This window comes from Somniosus microcephalus, chromosome 10, assembly GCF_052327205.1.
Source record: "Somniosus microcephalus isolate GS21.2 chromosome 10, FLI_Smic_1.0, whole genome shotgun sequence".
NCBI classification, from domain to species: domain Eukaryota; kingdom Metazoa; phylum Chordata; class Chondrichthyes; order Squaliformes; family Somniosidae; genus Somniosus; species Somniosus microcephalus.
This window is the reverse complement of record NC_140996.1, coordinates 236,004,708-236,022,306: the sequence shown is the minus strand read 5'-3', so window position 1 is coordinate 236,022,306 and position 17,599 is coordinate 236,004,708. Positions and strand designations below refer to the sequence as shown.

At 56.1% G+C, this 17,599-nt stretch overlaps 1 protein-coding gene across 1 annotated transcript in view; it reads left to right on the top strand.

The window, feature by feature from the left end:
- The window catches only part of LOC147112191 (cyclic nucleotide-gated channel alpha-4-like), a 53,425-nt gene extending 47,220 nt beyond the window's left edge, over positions 1 to 6,205 (top strand). The window contains exons 4-5 of the mRNA XM_085998326.1: positions 457 to 1,452; positions 5,772 to 6,205. Coding sequence (XP_085854452.1) covers positions 457 to 1,452; positions 5,772 to 6,205 — 1,430 coding nt within the window. The remainder of the gene's footprint in view (positions 1 to 456; positions 1,453 to 5,771) is intronic.
- Positions 6,206 to 17,599: the final 11,394 nt, after the last annotated feature.

Genomic DNA, 17,599 nt, shown 5'->3' with positions numbered 1-17,599 from the left:
TATCGAAGGCTTTCTGGAAGTCAAGGTACACCACATCCACTGGCTCTCCCCCATCTATTTTACCAGTTACCAGTCACCAGTGAGGGGTGAGGGTTGAGGGGTGAGGGGTGAGGGGTGAGTTAGGACACGGGGGTGAGGGGTGAGTGGTGAGGGGTGAGGGGTGAGTTAGGACACAGGGGTGAGGGGTGAGGGGTGAGGGGTGAGTTAGGACACAGGGGTGAGGGGTGAGGGGTGAGGGGTGAGTTAGGACACAGGGGTGAGGGGTGAGGGGTGAGTTAGGACACAGGGGTGAGGGGTGAGGGGTGAGTTAGGACACGGCGCAGCAGAGTTTTGGATGAGCTCAAGTTTACGGAGAGTGGAATGTGGGAAGAAATATTTTGAATGAAAGCGAGAGCAGTGTTTTTAAAGATTTACTTTGTTCAGTGTCTGAGTGAGACCGTTATGCCTCTCCCGCAGGGTATCTGGAGCAAGGCATGCTGGTCACTGATCGCTGGCGGATCGCTCGGACATACGCTCGGACACTCGGCTTCAAGCTAGACCTGGTCTCCCTCCTGCCCACCGACCTCCTCTACCTCCGCTTCGGAATCCACAGCCCGACCGTCAGACTCAACCGGCTCCTGCAGGTGCAGCGCCTCTCCGAGTTCCTGGAGCGCATGGAGACCCGCACCTCCTACCCCAACACCTTCCGGGTCATCCGCATCATGGCCTCCATGGTAGTGAGCATCCACTGGAACGCCTGCGCCTACTTCGCCCTCTCCAGGCACATTGGGTTCGGGCGAGACGCTTGGGTGTACCCCAATATCTCAGACCCCGACAACGCCCGCTTGACCCGCCAGTACCTCTACAGTTTCTACTTCTCCACCTTGATTCTCACCACCATCGGGAACACCCCAACACCCGTGCGGGAGGCAGAGTACTTGTTTGTGATGGTGGACTTCCTAATCGCCATGCTGGCGTTCGCGAGCATCGTGGGGAACGTGGAGTCCATCGTGTCCAACCTGGACAAGGCTGGTCGTAGTATCTTCCCTGACCACCAGCTAATAAAGGACTACCTCAAGACTCACCAGGTGGACAGGGAGCTGCGGGAACGGGTGACCAACTGGTCCCAGCACCTGCGACTGAACAAGAAGATGATCAATGAGACCCAGATTCTCCAGCTACTCCCGGACAAGCTGCGAGCCGAGGTGGCCATCAGCGTCCACCTCCAGACCCTGAGGAAGGTCCAGCTATTCCAGTCCTGTGAGGTCAGCCTGCTGGAGCAGCTGGTGCTGAAACTGCAGCCGCAGGTCTTCAGTCCCGGGCACTACGTGTGTCGCAAGGGCGATGTTGGCAGGGAGATGTACATCATCCAGGAGGGGCGACTGGCAGTGGTCGCTGATGACGGCGTGACGCAAATCGCCATCTTGCAGGATGGGAATTACTTTGGAGAGATCAGCATCCTCAACATTCCAGGTAACACACTGGAGGTCAGCTTGGCTCAGAGGAGACCGCATTTCACCCCCGCCCCCCCGCACTCGCCCCCGCACTCCCCCCCGCACTACCCCCTCCCGCACTCCCCCCGCACTCCCCCCTCCCGCACTCACCCCTCCCGCACTCCCCACCGCACTCCCTCCTCCCGCACTCCCCCCCGCACTCCCCCCTCCCGCACTCACCCCCGCACTCCCCCCTCCCGCACTCCCCCCCGCACTCCCCCCTCCCGCACTCACCCCTCCCGCACTCCCCACCGCACTCCCTCCTCCCGCACTCCCCCCCGCACTCCCCCCTCCCGCACTCACCCCCGCACTCCCTCCCGCACTCCCCCCTCCCGCACTCACCCCCGCACTCCCCCCCGCACTACCCCCTCCCGCACTCCCCCCCGCACTCCCCCCTCCCGCACTCACCCCTCCCGCACTCCCCACCGCACTCCCTCCTCCCGCACTCCCCCCCGCACTCCCCCCTCCCGCACTCACCCCCGCACTCCCCCCCGCACTCCCCCCTCCCGCACTCACCCCCGCACTCCCCCCCCGCACTCCCCCCCGCACTCCCCCCGCACTCCCCCCCCGCACTCCCCCCCCGCACTCCCCCCGCCGCACTCCCCCGCACTCCCACTGCACTCCCCCCCCGCACTCCCCCCCGCACTCCCCCCGCACTCCCCCCCGCACTCCCCTCCGCACTCCCCCCGCACTCTCCCCCGCACTCTCCCCCGCACTCCCCCCCGCACTCACCCACCGCACTCCCCCCCACACTCCCCCCGCACTCCCCCCCCGCACTCACCCCCCGCACTCCCCCCCCCGCACTCCCCCCCGCACTCCCCACCGCACTCCCTCCTCCCGCACTCCCCCCCGCACTCCCCCCTCCCGCACTCACCCCCGCACTCCCTCCCGCACGCCCCCCTCCCGCACTCACCCCCGCACTCCCCCCCCGCACTCCCCCCCGCACTCCCCCCCGCACTCCCCCCGCACTCCCCCCCGCACTCCCCCCCCGCACTCCCCCGCCGCACTCCCCCGCACTCCCACTGCACTCCCCCCCCCGCACTCCCCCCCGCACTCCCCCCGCACTCCCCCCCCGCACTCCCCTCCGCACTCCCCCCCGCACTCTCCCCCGCACTCCCCCCCGCACTCTCCCCCGCACTCCCCCCCGCACTCACCCACCGCACTCCCCCCCACACTCCCCCCGCACTCCCCCCCGCACTCCCCCCCCGCACTCCTCCCCCGCACTCCCCCCCGCACTCCCCCCCGCACTCCCCCCCGCACTCCCACTGCACTCCCCCCCCCGCACTCCCCCCCGCACTCCCCCCGCACTCCCCCCCCGCACTCCCCCTCCGCACTCCCCCCCGCACTCTCCCCCGCACTCCCCCCCGCACTCTCCCCCGCACTCCCCCCCGCACTCACCCACCGCACTCCCCCCCACACTCCCCCCGCACTCCCCCCCCGCACTCCCCCCCCGCACTCCCCCCCCGCACTCCCCCCCGCACTCCCCCCCGCACTCCCCTCCCATGCATTCCCGCCCCCGCACTCCCCCCCGCACTCCCCCCGCACTCCCCCCCGCACTCCCCCTCGCACTCACCCCCCGCACTCCCCTCCCGCGCACTCCCCCTCGCACTCCCCCTCGCACTCCCCCCCCGCACACCCGCCCCCGCACTCCCCCCGCACTCTCCCCCCGCACTCCCCCCGCACTCCCCCCCCGCACTCCCCCCCACACTCCCCCCCGCACTCTCCCCCGCACTCCCCCCCGCACTCACCCCCCGCACTCCCCCCCACACTCCCCCCGCACTCCCCCCCCGCACTCCCCCCCCGCACTCCCCCCCCGCACTCTCCCCCGCACTCCCCCCCGCACTCCCCCCCGCACTCCCCCCCCGCACTCCCCCCCGCACTCCCCCCGCACTCCCCCCCCGCACTCCCCCCCCGCACTCCCCCCCCGCACTCCCCCCCGCACTCCCCCCCGCACTCCCCCTCGCACTCCCCCCCGCACTCCCCCCCGCACTCCCCCCCGCACTCCCCTCCCCCGCACTCCCCCCCCGCACTCTCCCCCGCACTCCCCCTCGCACTCCCCCCCGCACTCCCCCCCGCACTCCCCCCCGCACTCCCCTCCCCCGCACTCCCCCCCGCACTCCCCCCACGCACTCCCCCCCGCACTCCCCCCCGCACTCCCCCCCGCACTCCCCCTCGCACTCACCCCCCGCACTCCCCCCCGCACTCCTCCCCACACTCCCCCCCGCACTCCCCTCCCCCGCACTCCCGCCCCCGCACTCCCCCTCGCACTCCCCCCCCGCACACCCGCCCCCGCACTCCCCCCGCACTCTCCCCCCGCACTCCCCCCCGCACTCCCCCCCGCACTCCTCCCGCACTCCCCCCGCACTCCCCCCCACACTACCCTCCCCCGCACTCCCCCGCACTCCCCCCCCACACTCCCCCCGCCCTTGCAGGTGGACATAAAAGATCCCACGACCACTATTTCAAAGAAGAGCAGGGGGAGTTTTCCCCGGTGTCCTGGGGCCAATATTTATCCCTCAACCAACATCACTAAAACAGATTATCTGATCATTATCTCATTGCTGTTTGTGGGAGCTTGCTGTGCGCAAATTGGCGGCTGTGTTTCCTACATTACAACAGCGACTACACTTCAAAAGTACTTCATTGGCTGTAAAGCTCTTTGAGACATCCTGAGGTGGTGAAAGGCGCTACAGAAATGCAAGTTCTTTCTTTAGAAGGTTGTGGGTTCAAGACTCACTTCAGAGAATTGAGCTCATAATCAGAGAATCAGAGAAATTTACAGCACAGAAGGAGGCCATTCGGCCCATCGTGTCTGTGCCGGCCGAAAAAGAGCGCTCCAGCCTAACCCCACTTTCCAGCTCTTGGTCCGTAGCCCTGTCGGTTACGGCACTTCAAGTGTACATCCAAGTACTTTTTAAATGTGATGAGGGTTCCTGCCTCGAGCACCCTTTCAGGCAGTGAGTTACATAAGAACATAAGAAATAAGAGCAGGAGTCAGCCATTCAGCCCCTCGAGCCTGCTCCACCATTCAATGAGATCATGGCTGATCCTCTACCTCATCTCCACTTTCCTGCACTATCCCCATATCCCTTGATTCCCTTAATATTCAAAAACCTATCGATATTCAAAATTCTATCGAGTTCCAGACCCCCACCGCTCTCTGGGTGAAAACATTTCTCCTCAACTCCCCTCTAATCCTTCTACCAATTTAAATCTCTGCCCCCTGGTTACTGACCTCTCTGCTAAGGGAAATAGGTCCTTCCTATCCACTCTATCTAGGCCCCTCATAATTTTATGCACTCAATTAAATCTCCCCTCAGCCTCCTCTGATCCAAAGAAAACAACCCCAGCCTATCCAATCTTTCCTCATAGCTAAAATTCCCCAGCCCAGGCAACATCCTCGTAAATCTCCTCTGCACCCTCTCTAGTGCAATCACAGCCTTCCTGTAATGTGGTGACCAGAACTACATGCAGTACTCTAGCTGCGGCCTAAACTAGTGTTTTATACAGTTGAAGCATAATCTCCCTGCTCTTATATTCTATGACTCGGCTAATAAAGGCAAGCATTCCGTTTGCCTTCTTAACCACCCTATCTATCTGTCCTGCTACCTTCAGGGACCTGTGGACATGCACTCCAAGGTCCCTCTGTTCCTCTACACTACTCAGTGTCCCACCATTTAATGTGTATTCCCTTGCCTTGTTAGCCCTCCCCAAATGCATTACCTCACACTTCTCCGGATTGAATTCCATTTAAACTGTTCTGCCCACCTGACCAGTCCATTGATTTCCTCGTGCAGTCTACAGCTTTCTTCTTCACTATCAACCACACAGCCAATTTTTGTATCATCTGCAAACTTCTGAATCATACTTCCTACATTGAAGGATGGCCCTTCAGTGCAGTATTGAAGGTGTATATGTCTCTCATGGCTGGACCATGGGGACTTATAGAGGGTCAAGGCACAGGCCTAGTGCCAGGCCCTGACCCAGGAAAGACCCAGGCTCAAATCAAGGCCCAGAGTGTGATCCAGGCCCAGCCCTAGACACAGCCCTAGACACAGGTCAAGACACAGCCCTAGACACAGCCCTAGACACAGGTCAAGACACAGCCCTAGACACAGCCCTAGACACAGGTCAAGACACAGCCCTAGACACAGCCCTAGACACAGGTCAAGACACAGCCCTAGACACAGGTCAAGACACAGCCCTAGACACAGCCCTAGACACAGGTCAAGACACAGCCCTAGACACAGGTCAAGCTTTGTTGGTTTGTTTTATATTTTGTCTCTTTCCAAATCAAAGGGAGTAAATCTGGAAACCGAAGGACGGCGAATATCCGGAGCATTGGCTACACTGACCTGTTTGCGCTGGGGAAGGATGACCTGAGCGAGGTGCTGCTGGAGTTTCCAGAAGCCAAGAACATGCTGGAGGCAAAGGGCCGAGAGATGCTGATGAAGATGGGGATGTTGGATGAGGCTGTGGCTCGGCAGGAGTTGGGCAATGAAGGCCTGGCAAGTAAGGCGGAACGGCTGGAGATTGTCCTCGGGTCGCTGCAGACCAAGCTCGCTCGCCTGATCGGGGAGCTGGAGTCCAGCGTCAAAAAGATGAAAATCCGCCTTAACCACCTTGAAAATAAGCTGAGCGAGTGGACGGGGGTTGGTGAGGACTCTGAGAGTGAAGGGGAAGCCCAGGATCGCAGGCAGGCTCCGGGCCAGCCCCAGACACGGGCGCGTTAGACGCTGTGCCTCCAGGGTTAGCCTCTGGCTGGGGATGAGTTGCTGGGAGGCAAAGACTCTGGAAATCTCGTTTCCAGTCCAAGTTCCAGCCGCGGACAGATTTCGAGCCCCGGGGATCCCAGAGCGCGTTAGCTGGTCACACGGTGATAACTGGAGGCTCGGCCTCTGAGCGAGGATCTCCGAGGTCCCAGGACATAGAAACATAGAAACATAGAAACACAGAAGATAGGAGCAGGAGTCGGCCATTCGGCCCCTCGAGCCTGCTCCGCCATTCAATGCGATCATGGCTGATCATCCAAATTCAGTACCCTGTCCCTGCTTTCTCCCCATATCTCTTGATCCCTTTAGCCTTAAGAAATATATCTAACTCCTTCTTGAATATATTTAATGAACTGGCCTCCACCGCCCTCTGTGGCAGAGAATTCCACAGGTTCACCACTCTCTGGGTGAAGAAAAACAACCCTGCCACGGCAACCTCTGCAAGACATGCCAGATCATCAACACAGATACCATCATCACACGTGAGGACACCACCCGCCAGGTACATGGTACATACTCATGTGACTCGGCCAACGTTGTCTACCTCATACGTTGCAGGAAAGGATGCCCCGGAGCATGGTACATCAGCGAGACCATGCAGACACTGCGACAACGGATGAACGGACACCGCGCAACAATCGCCAGGCAGGAGTGTTCCCTCCCAGTCGGGGAACACTTCAGCAGTCAAGGACATTCAGCCTCCGATCTTCGGGTAAGCATTCTCCAAGGCGGCCTTCGAGACACACGACAACGCAAAATCGTAGAGCAGAAACTGATAGCCAAGTTCCGCACTCATGAGGGCGGCCTCAACCGGGATCTTGGGTTCATGTCATGCTACATGTAACCCCACCTGACGTAGGGTCATCCAGACTCGGGTCGTCGTTGGCTTGTTCTCTCTACACAGATGCGGCCGGACCTGCTGTGATTTCCAGCAAAGAAAATGTTTTTTGTTTTTCATACAGACCCCATCATCTGTAACATTTTACCCCCTGTGACCCCACCTCATTGTTCTTTGATGTAATGTTTTCCTGACTGACCTGTTTGGACACCATTCACACCTTTGATTGCTGTGATTATCTCTCTGCCGAGGTGTGATAAATGGCAGTTAGAAAGATTACCTGTAATCATCTGACATTATTCTCTGACTATATAAGCTGTGTCTTTATGCATCTCTCCACTTCACCTGATGAAGGAGCAGCGCTCCGAAAGCTTGTGATTTCAAATAAAACTCTTGGACTATAACCTGGTGTTGTGTGACTTCTTACATAGAATAATTGTGATGTGTGTGATATGTTTATGCATACATTTATTAAAGGAGTTTGCAATATTTTGTGGTCTCTCTCATTTCACCCTTGCGCCCAGGAGGATGCTGTGATATGGCATGACACAGGGATGGTATGATGGGCATGTGGTGAGCAAAAGGGATCTGGGGTTTAAGTCTTCCTGCTGTGAGGCTGGAGGTCTGTTTGGAGGAGGTGTCAGAGTTCTGTGACCACCACCTTGGTGATGCGGAGCCATCTAATACACTGCTCCTCGCTTAATTGAAGGTAGGAGAGGTGCTGTCAGAATACCGTCGGGGGGTAGGGCCTCCTGGTGAACATAAGAACATAAGAAATAGGAGCAGGAGTTGGCCATTTGGCCCCTCGAGCCTGCTCCACCATTTAATGAGATTATGGCTGATCATCCAAATTCAGTACCCGGTCCCTGCTTTCTCCCCATACCCCTTGATCCCTTTAGCCTTAAGAAATATATCCAACTCCTTCTTGAATATATTTAATGAACTGGCCTCAACTGCCTTCTGTGGTAGAGAATTCCACAGGTTCACCACTCTCTGGGTGAAGAAATTCCTCTTCATTTCAGTCCTAAATGGCTTACCCCTTATCCTTAGGCTATGATCCCTGGTTCTGGACTCCCCGGCCATCAGAAACATCCTTCCTGCATCTAGTCTGTCCAGGCCTGAAAGAATTTTATAGGTTTCGATGAGATCCCTTCTCAATCTTCTAAACTCCAGTGAGTATAAGCCCAATCGACACAATCTCTCCTCATACATCATTCCTGCCATCCCAGGTATCAGCCTGGTGAATCTTCGCTGCACTCCCTCCATGGCAAGAACGTCCTTCCTCAGGTAAGGCGAACAAAACTGCACACAATACTCAAGGTGCGGCCTCACCAAGGCCCTGTACAACTGTAGCAAGACATCCTTGTTCCTGTACTCGAACCCTCTTGCTACGAAGGCCAACATACCATTTGCCTTCTTAACCGCCTGCTGCACCTGCATGCTTACCTTCAGCGACTGGTGCACAAGAACACCCAAGACTCTCTGCACTTCCCCTTCTCCCAATCTATTGCCATTCAAATAATAATCTGCCTTCCTGTTTTTGCCACCAAAGTGAATAACCTCACATTTATCCACATTATAGTGCATTTGCCATGTTTCTGCCCAATCACCCAACCTGTCCAAATCGTACTGGAGTTTCACGACATCCTCCTCACAGCTTACCCTCCCACCCAGCTTTGTGTCGTCTGCAAATTTGGAGATATTACATCCAATTCCCTCGTCCAGATCATTAATATACATTGTGAACAGCTGGGGTCCTAGGACCGATCCTTGCGGTACCCCACTAGTCACTGCCTGCCACTCGGAAAACGACTCGTTTATTCCAACTCTTTGCTTTCTGTCCGCCAACCAGTTCCCTATCCAAGTCAATACCTTGCCCCCAATCCCATGTGCCTTAATTTTGCATGCTAATCTCTTATGTGGGACCTTATCGAAAGCCTTCTGAAAGTCCAAATACACCACATCCACTAGTTCTCCCTTATCTATTTTACCAGTTACATCCTGAAAAAATTCCAGTAGATTAGTCAAGCATGATTTACCTTTTGTAAATCCATGTTGACTTTGTCCGATCCTGTCACTGCTTTCCAAGTGCTCTGCTATTACATCTTTTATAATGGACTCTAGCATTTTCCCCACTACCGATGTCAGGCTTACCGGTCTATAATTCCCCGCTTTTTCTCCACCACCTTTTTTGAATCGTGGGGTAACATTAGCTACCCTCCACTCCATGGGTACTGTTCCAGAGTCTATCGAGTTCTGGAAGATGACCAGCAATGCATCTACTATCTCTAGGGCCACTTCCTTAAGTACCCTGGGATGTAGATTATCAGGCCCTGGGGATTTATCGGCCTTCAGTCCCATCAATTTTCCTAACACCATTTCCCTACAAATACTGATTTCTTTCAGTTCCTCCCTTTCATCAAACCCTATGTTCCCCGGCATCTCTGGGAGGTTATTTGTGTCCTCCTTTGTGAAGACAGAACCAAAGTATGTATTTAGTTGGTCTGCCATTTCCTTGTTTCCCATTATAAATTCCCCTGATTCTGACTGCAAGGGACCTACGCTTGACTTCACCAATCTTTTTCTCTTCACATATCTATAAAAGCTTTTACAGTCAGTTTTTATGTTCCCTGGATGCTTACTTTCATATTCTATTTTCCCTTTCTTAATTAATCCCTTTGTCCTCCTTTGTTGACTCCTAAACTGCTCCCAATCCTCAGGATTATTGCTTTTTCTGGCCAATTTATATGTCCTCTCCTTGGATGTTATGCTATCCCTAATTTCCCTTGTTAGCCACGGTTGAGTCACCTTTTTTGTTTTATTTTTATGCCAAACTGGGATGAACAAATTCTGTAGCTCATCCATTCGGTCTTTGAATGTTTGCCATTGCCTATCCACCGTCAACCCTTTGAGTGCTATTCCCCAATCAATCCTACCCAACTCGCTCCTCAGACCATCGTAGTTTCCTTTATTTAAATTGAGGTCCCTTGTCTCTGAGTCAACTACTTCATTCTCCATCTTAATGAAGAATTCGATCATATTATGATCGCTCCGACCCAAGGGGCCTCGTACAACAAGATTGCTAATTGATCCTTTCTCGTTACATAATACCCAGTCTAAGATGGCCTGATCTCTGGTTGGTTCATCCACATATTGGTCCAGGAAACCATCCCGTAAACACTCCAGGAATTCCTCCTCCACAGTATTGTTACTAATTTGGTTGGCCCAATCTATATGTAGATTAAAGTCACGCATGATGACTGCTGTGCCCTTATTGCACGCTTCTTTAATTTCCCTTTTAATGCCATCCCCAACCTCCGCCTTACTGTTTGGAGGTCTATATAGCACTCCCACTGATGTTTTTTTCCCCTTAGTATTTCTCAATTCTACCCATACAGATTCCACATCATCAGAGCTAATATCCTTCCTTACAATTGTATTAATCCCTTCTTTAACCAGTAATGCTACCCCACCTCCCTTTCCTTTTTGCCTATCTTTCCTGAATATCGAATACCCCTGGATGTTGAGTTCCCAGTCTTGGCCATCCTTGAGCCACGTTTCCGTAATCCCAACCAAATCATATTCGTTTACCTCTATTTGTGCAGCCAATTCATCCACCTTATTACAAATGCTCCTCGCATTAAGACACAAAGGCCTAGATTTTCAGTAGCTTGCGCCAGCAGTTAGCGCCTTAAGAGAAGTGATTTCCGGGCGCTATGCGTGTAGCGCCCGGGCGCAGCGCAGTTTGCGCTCCGCCCCAAATTAAGTTGCCCGTTAGCGCCGGCGCAAAGTTTAGCGCCCGCCCGGATGCGCGCGCAGAAAATGACGTCACATCCTCGTGCAACGCCCTTTGGCCGCCCCGATTGCAAACTTCAGTCGGACCGCCCCATTGTGCGGCGGGCGGCCGGAGCGTTTGGAAAAAGGAACGCAACACAACCAGCGCGGGCCCCGGGGGGCGCTAATTAAAGGGAACGTCCTCTCCAGTATAAAGGCCATCCTTTTTTCAGAAAACAGTCTTGTGCAACGCATTTCTGGAGACACAACAAGGAGGATAGCTAACTGGTTTCAAGCAGCAGGAGGCAGGTATTTTTGGACTCAGGCAATAGCGCTGCAAGTGGCCATTTGGAAATTAGACTGTTTGCCAGGATTTGATGGGGGCTGCATGGGGTGCCAACGCGCAGCTGCAGCGCCATATCCGTAGGGCTCGCAGACGCATTGTGAGAGGGGCAGCCCTGGCTAGAGGCAGAGGGGGCTACAGGCATCGGCCACGTAGGCCTTACCCAGTCAGGCTATACCGCCAGCAGCGCTCCTACCTAAACATGAGTGCCGCGCGATGTGTTAGAAGGCTCCGATTCCGAAAGGAGGTGATTGCAGAGATCTGCCACCTGCTTCGCCGAGATCTGCGGCCAAAGCTCAGGTGCAGGACGTCTCTGTCGGTGGAAGTGAAGGTGACGGTGGCATTGAACTTCTATGCCACCGGCTCCTTCCAATACGCTGCTGGGGACATAGCAAACATCTCCCAGTATGGCGCGCATCGCTGCATCCGCCACGTGACCGAAGCACTGTTCAGAAGGAGAAGCCAATTCATCTCCTTCCCCATGGCCCTCGAGAGCCAGCATCAGCGCGCATTGGGATTTGCCAGACTCGGGGAATTCCCCTTGGTGCAGGGCGCCATTGACTGTACGCATGTGGCTTTGCGGGCCCCTCTGGAGCATGGCGAGCAGTATCGCAACAGGAAGGGCTACCATTCTCTGAATGTGCAGCTGGTATGTGACCACAAGCAGCGCATCATGGCAGTCAATGCCAGCTTCCCAGGCAGCAGCCACGATGCCTTTATCCTGCGGCAGAGTACTGTGCATGACATGTTCCAGGCACAGCCTTCCCCAAGAGGATGGCTCATCGGGGACAAAGGCTATCCTTTGTGCACCTGGCTCATGACCCCGCTGCGCGCGCCCAGGACCGCTGCTGAAGAGGCCTACAACGAGAGCCATCAAACCACCTGCAACATCATCGAGCTAACTATTGGGGTCCTCAAGCAGCGGTTCCGCTGCCTTGATCGCTCCGGAGGAGCTCTCCAGTATTCGCCGGACCGGGTCTCCCAATTTGTGGTGGTTTGCTGCATGCTACACAACCTGGCTATCCGCAGGACTCAGGCACTGCCACCTGACGTTGGACCAGCACCTCAGGAGGAGGAGCAGGAGGAGCATGAGGAGGAGGAGGAGGAGCAGGAGTACGTTCCCAGGAGGGAGCGACCAGGGCCAAGGGCCGCACGACGCCACCTTATTACACGGTACTTCTAAGCCCCCTGTCAGGGAATGGCCAGGGGCCATGAGGGAAGATGAATGCAGCCGCTCCGCAAGCCCTCAGCCGGCGAAGCCAACAAACACTAAGAAGAACAACCATGGAGACTGCATGAATAAAGATAATTTTTTATTGCACAAAAATGAAAAGCCCTTCCCACATGAATCCCCAAAAACAATAAACGGGCCCCACAAAAAGCTCAACAAACGACTCACTCGCACAAACTGGGGAGGAGCCATTCTACCTTTATTGAAACCGGGCCTCAACGTCGGCCTAACGCAAAAAATAAGCCCTCCAAAAGCACAACCATGGGCAAAATAAAGATGGCCACCGCCATATTAAAGGAAAGCTGGCCACACCCTCTACTGAGTGGCCCGCGAGGGCGAGACCTTGGCCAGCATTTTGCCTCCCCTGCCCTGCCTGCTGCTCCTTCGCAAGCTCTGCCCAGTGGCTGCTGCGAGGCTGGGGGAAGGCGCCTGAGGCTCAGATGCCCTTCCGCCAGATGCCGCTGGGGGGCGGCCTACACGGCGTTTGGGCCTCGAGGGGCCGTCTGCTGAGTGGCGCACCTGAGCCTGGCCACCATCAGCTGCAGCCGCTTGCCGTCGACGCCCCAGAGGGGGAATGGCGGCGACGGATGGCGCAATGTGGGCCAGCTGGCGTCTGGGATGCGCTGGCTGGTGCTGTGGCGCGGTGGCACTCGGCCGGGCCCGCACTGCAGGATCCGCAGCAATCAGCCGACGGGCGGCTTGCTGGGATGGTCCAGCGCGGCGCCTGCCCTGGCGATGCCTGCCTGAGACAGCGCGTGTGGCAGCAGTGAGTGGCCCTGTGGTCCTGGTGTGCGCGCGCATCACATCCGCCAGGGTCTTGACGGCATCAGTTAGCATGCGGCCAGTCGCGGCAGTTGCTGCCCCGAACTCGCGCACACTGGTCGCCAGCGACTCGATGGCCTCAGGCATGCGCCCCACCACGCTCATGAGCTCCGTGTGGCGCCGGTCCGAGTCGTCGGCCATCTGATCCAGCTTCCGCACCTCCTCCGAAGTGAAGGTGTCCGGACTGGAGTCGCGACTCTCCCGCTGGGGAGGAGGGGGCCGAACTAGGGGACCCTTGCCGCGTTGGTGACGGCGAGTGTGCCGAGCAGCAGCACTCCCCTCTGATCCTTCCCCCCTTTGGGGGGAAGGCCGCGGGCCACGCGCACGGCTGCTGGGTGGCTGGACGCCACTGGTCCCAGAAGCTGCATTGCCCTGCGACAGTTCCTCCAGGCACTCGTCCAGTGAGGAGGTGTCAAGCATTTCCTCCTCTCCTGCGGGACGTGACTGTTCCCCCGAAGGTCCGGCTTGCTCCTCCTCCTCCTCCTGGTCGGAGGTGCTGTCACTGGCAGCCTCAGGGTCCTGGTCGTCACCAGCTGAAAGCAGGAATGCACAAGAGTAGCTTCAGAGTGAGGAGACGGCGTCAGCGAGGGAGTTAGGACTGGTGGGATTCAGCGCATTGCTGGGACAGTGGCAAAGGAGGTAGCTCGGATGGGCCAGTGCGACGCGAGAGGGCCAAAAGGCGAGGTCCTTACCATTGCCGGGCAGTGGAGGGTCGGATACACCGCACGCTGTGGGGACAATCACACGGGCTCCCATGAGCACACACACGCGCTCCTCCAGCCGAGTGAGCTTCTGCAGCTTGGCGCGGCCACCCCTGGCACGGGCCTGCCGATTAAACGCTACTTTAGCCTGCAAGAGAAAGGACGGGCTGTAAGTGCGCAGTGAAGCCCTGATGTAGTGTGCACTGCCTCCCATGGTGGAATAGCTTGGACAGAGTGAAGCCCTGATGTAGTGTGCACTGCCTCCCATGGTGGAATAGCTTGGACAGAGTGAAGCCCTGATGTACTGTGCACTGCCTCCCATGGTGGAATAGCTTGGACAGAGTGAAGCCCTGATGTAGTGTGCACTGCTTCCCATGGTGGAATAGCTTGGACAGAGTGAAGCCCTGATGTAGTGTGCACTGCCTCCCATGGTGGAATAGCTTGGACAGAGTGAAGCCCTGATGTACTGTGCACTGCCTCCCATGGTGGAATAGCTTGGCCAAAGTGTAGAGTGCCGAATGGCCATTTGATGCTCATGACTGTCCCAATGCTGCTGGCTGAGGGCTGGCCAATAGGACTTTCAGGTCCCTTTGCCCATCATGTCAGGTGTACATGCAAGAATGAGGAGGAGACTGGAAAGGCTACTCACCCTCACAATCCTGGTCAGATCGTTGTATTTCTTACGGCATTGTGTGTGGGTCCTGGGGGCCTCGCCGGTGAACGTCACCCTCTGGGCGATCTGCTTCCAGGCTTTGGTGCAGTCGTGGTGGGTTGGATTCCTCCCACTCTCTGGAAACAAGATCTTGCGCCTCACCTCCAAAGCTGTGACCATTATGTCCAGATCACCCTCTGAGAAGCGCAGGGCACGCTGACGGGCCTTCTCTGGCGTTGCCATGACTCCCTGGGGCTGAGCAGTAGTGTTGAGGCCTCTTTGCAAGGCTGCAGTGTGCAGGGCGTGGCAGCAGACCAATTCGTCCCTTCCCCCTTTAAGAGCTGGTCGGCACCACGGGGTCTGCTGTCAGTGCAAAAATGACCGCACCCGTGCTGCGCCCCGCCTGGGCGCTATCCCTCTGGACCGCCGGCTTAGCGCCTAAAGGTAGGAGTGCAACGCCTCTTTTAGCGCTCCACCACTCTCTTAGGGCGAAGCCACTGAATTTCCGGCAACGGGGCACTACTTTGGGGCGGGCGCTAACTTCGGGCGGGCGCTAAGGTTAGCGCCCCAAAACTGTCTGTACTGAAAATCTAGCCCAAAGCCTTCAGGCTTGTTTTTTTAACGCTCTTAGACCTATTAGAATTATTATTTACTGTGGCCACGTTTGATTTAAACCGTTGATTTCTCTGACTGCCACTTTTGTTTTTCTCCTTCCTATCTTTTGCTTTTATCCCTGTTTCCCTTTCCTCTGTCTCCCTTCTCAGGTTCCCAACCCCCTGCCATTTTAGTTTAAACCCCCCCGAACAGTGCTAGCAAACCTCCCCGCAAGGATATTTGTCCCGTTCTGGTTCAGGTGCAACCCGTCCGACTTGTCCAAGTCCCACCTTCCCCAGAAGCAGGCCCAATGATCCAGGAAACTAAAGCCCTCCCTCCTGCACCAACTCTTTAGCCACGCATTCATCTGTTCTATCCTCCTATTCCTATACTCACTAGCATGTGGCACCGGGAGTAATCCAGAGATTACAACCTTTGAGGTCCTACTTTTTAATCTGCTACCTAGCTCCCTAAATTCTTGCTGCAGGGCCTCATCCCTCTTCCTACCTATGTCGTTGGTCCCAATGTGAACCACGACCTCTGCCTGTTCACCCTCCCTCTTCAGAATGCCCTGCAGCCGTTCAGTGACATCCTTGACCCTGGCACCAGGGAGGCAACAAACCATCCTGGAGTCACGTCTACGGCCACAGAAACGCCTATCTATTCCCCTTATGATAGAATCCCCTACCACTATTGCTCTCCCACTCTTTTTCCTCCCTTCCTGAGCAGCAGAAGCACCCCTGGTGCCAGGAAGTTGGCTGCTGCTGCCTTCCCCTGGTGAGTCATCCCCCTCAACAGTATCCAAATTGTTATACCTGTTTGAAAGGGGGATGGCCACAGTGGTCCCCTGCACTACCTGCCTGCTTCTATTGCTCCGCCTGGTGGTCACCCATTTCCCTTCTGCCTGTGCAGCCCTAACCTGCGGCATGACCAACTCATCAAACGTGTAATCCACGACCCTCTCAGCATCGTGAATGCTCCACAACCCATCCATCCGCAGCTCCAGCACCTCAATACAGCCCGTTAGTAGCTGCAGCTGGATGCATTTCTGGCACACGTGGTCGTCAGGGACACTGGCAGCGTCCCTGAATTCCCACATAGAGCAAGAGGAGCATAACACGGGGCTGGGCTCTCCTGGCATGACTTACCCCCTTTAATTAATTTAAATTAATTCAATACCACCAGTTAAAGATATACTCTAGGGCGCTTATTTACCAACTGTCCCCACTACACCACAAAGACCCTAGAAAATATAAACCGCAGAATTTAAGCTTGTAATGAAAAGGAGAAAGAAATACTCACCAACCAATCACTTACCTGCTTCCTGGTGACGTCACACTTGGATTACTTTTTACCTCTCTCCCCTGCTGCTGAATTGGTACGCCTCACTGCTCCCTCGCAGGTCCGATGCTCTGGTCGGGCCTCGCTGAATCAGCCGGTTTTATAGCTCGCCTCACTGCTCCCTTGCAGGTCTGATGCTCTGGCCGGGCCTCGCTGAATCAGCCGGTTTTATAGCTCGCCTCACTGCTCCCTCGCAGGTCCGATGCTCTGGTCGGGCCTCGCTGAATCAGCCGGTTTTATAGCTCGCCTCACTGCTCCCTCGCAGGTCTGATAAGATCACCTCTCGTTCATCTAAACGCCAATGAGTATAGGCCCAACCTGCAGGTTCCAATCAGAGCCCCGATGTCCCTCCTCATCTCTTTGTGCACATGTTCCCGTATTCCTGGTTGCCTATGCTCCCTCCACCATAGATCCTGGAGGGCGAGGTGGTGCCAGTACAGCCCCCATTAGTGTCGCCAAGTGTAGCAGTTTGAATCTTTGAACAATAAATGTAGCCACTTTGCCCATAACATAAGAACATAATTAATAGGAGCAGGAGTCAGCCATTCGGCCCCTCGAGCCTGCTCCGCCATTCAATAAGATCATGGCTGATCTTCGACCTCAACTCCACTTTCCTGCACTATCCCCATATCCCTTGACTCCCTTAATGTTCAAAAATCCATCGATCTCAGCCTTGAATGTACTCAACGACTGAGCCTCCTCAGCCCTCTGGGGTAGAGAATTCCAAAGGTTCACCACCCTCTGAGTGAAGAAATTTCTCCTCATCTCAGACCTAAATGGCCGACCCTTTATTCTGAGACTATGACCCCTGGTTCTAGACTCCCCAGCCAGGGGGAAACATCCTCTCAGCATCTACCCTGTCAAGCCCTGTAAGAATTTTGTATGTTTCAATGAGATCACCTCTCATTCTTCTAAACTCTAGAGAATATAGGCCTAGTCTACTCAATCTCTCCTCATAGGACAATCCCCCCATCCCAGGAATCAGTCTGGTGAACCTTCGCTGCACTCCCTCTGTGGCAAGTTTATCCTTTCTTAGGTAAGGAGCCCAAAAACTGTACA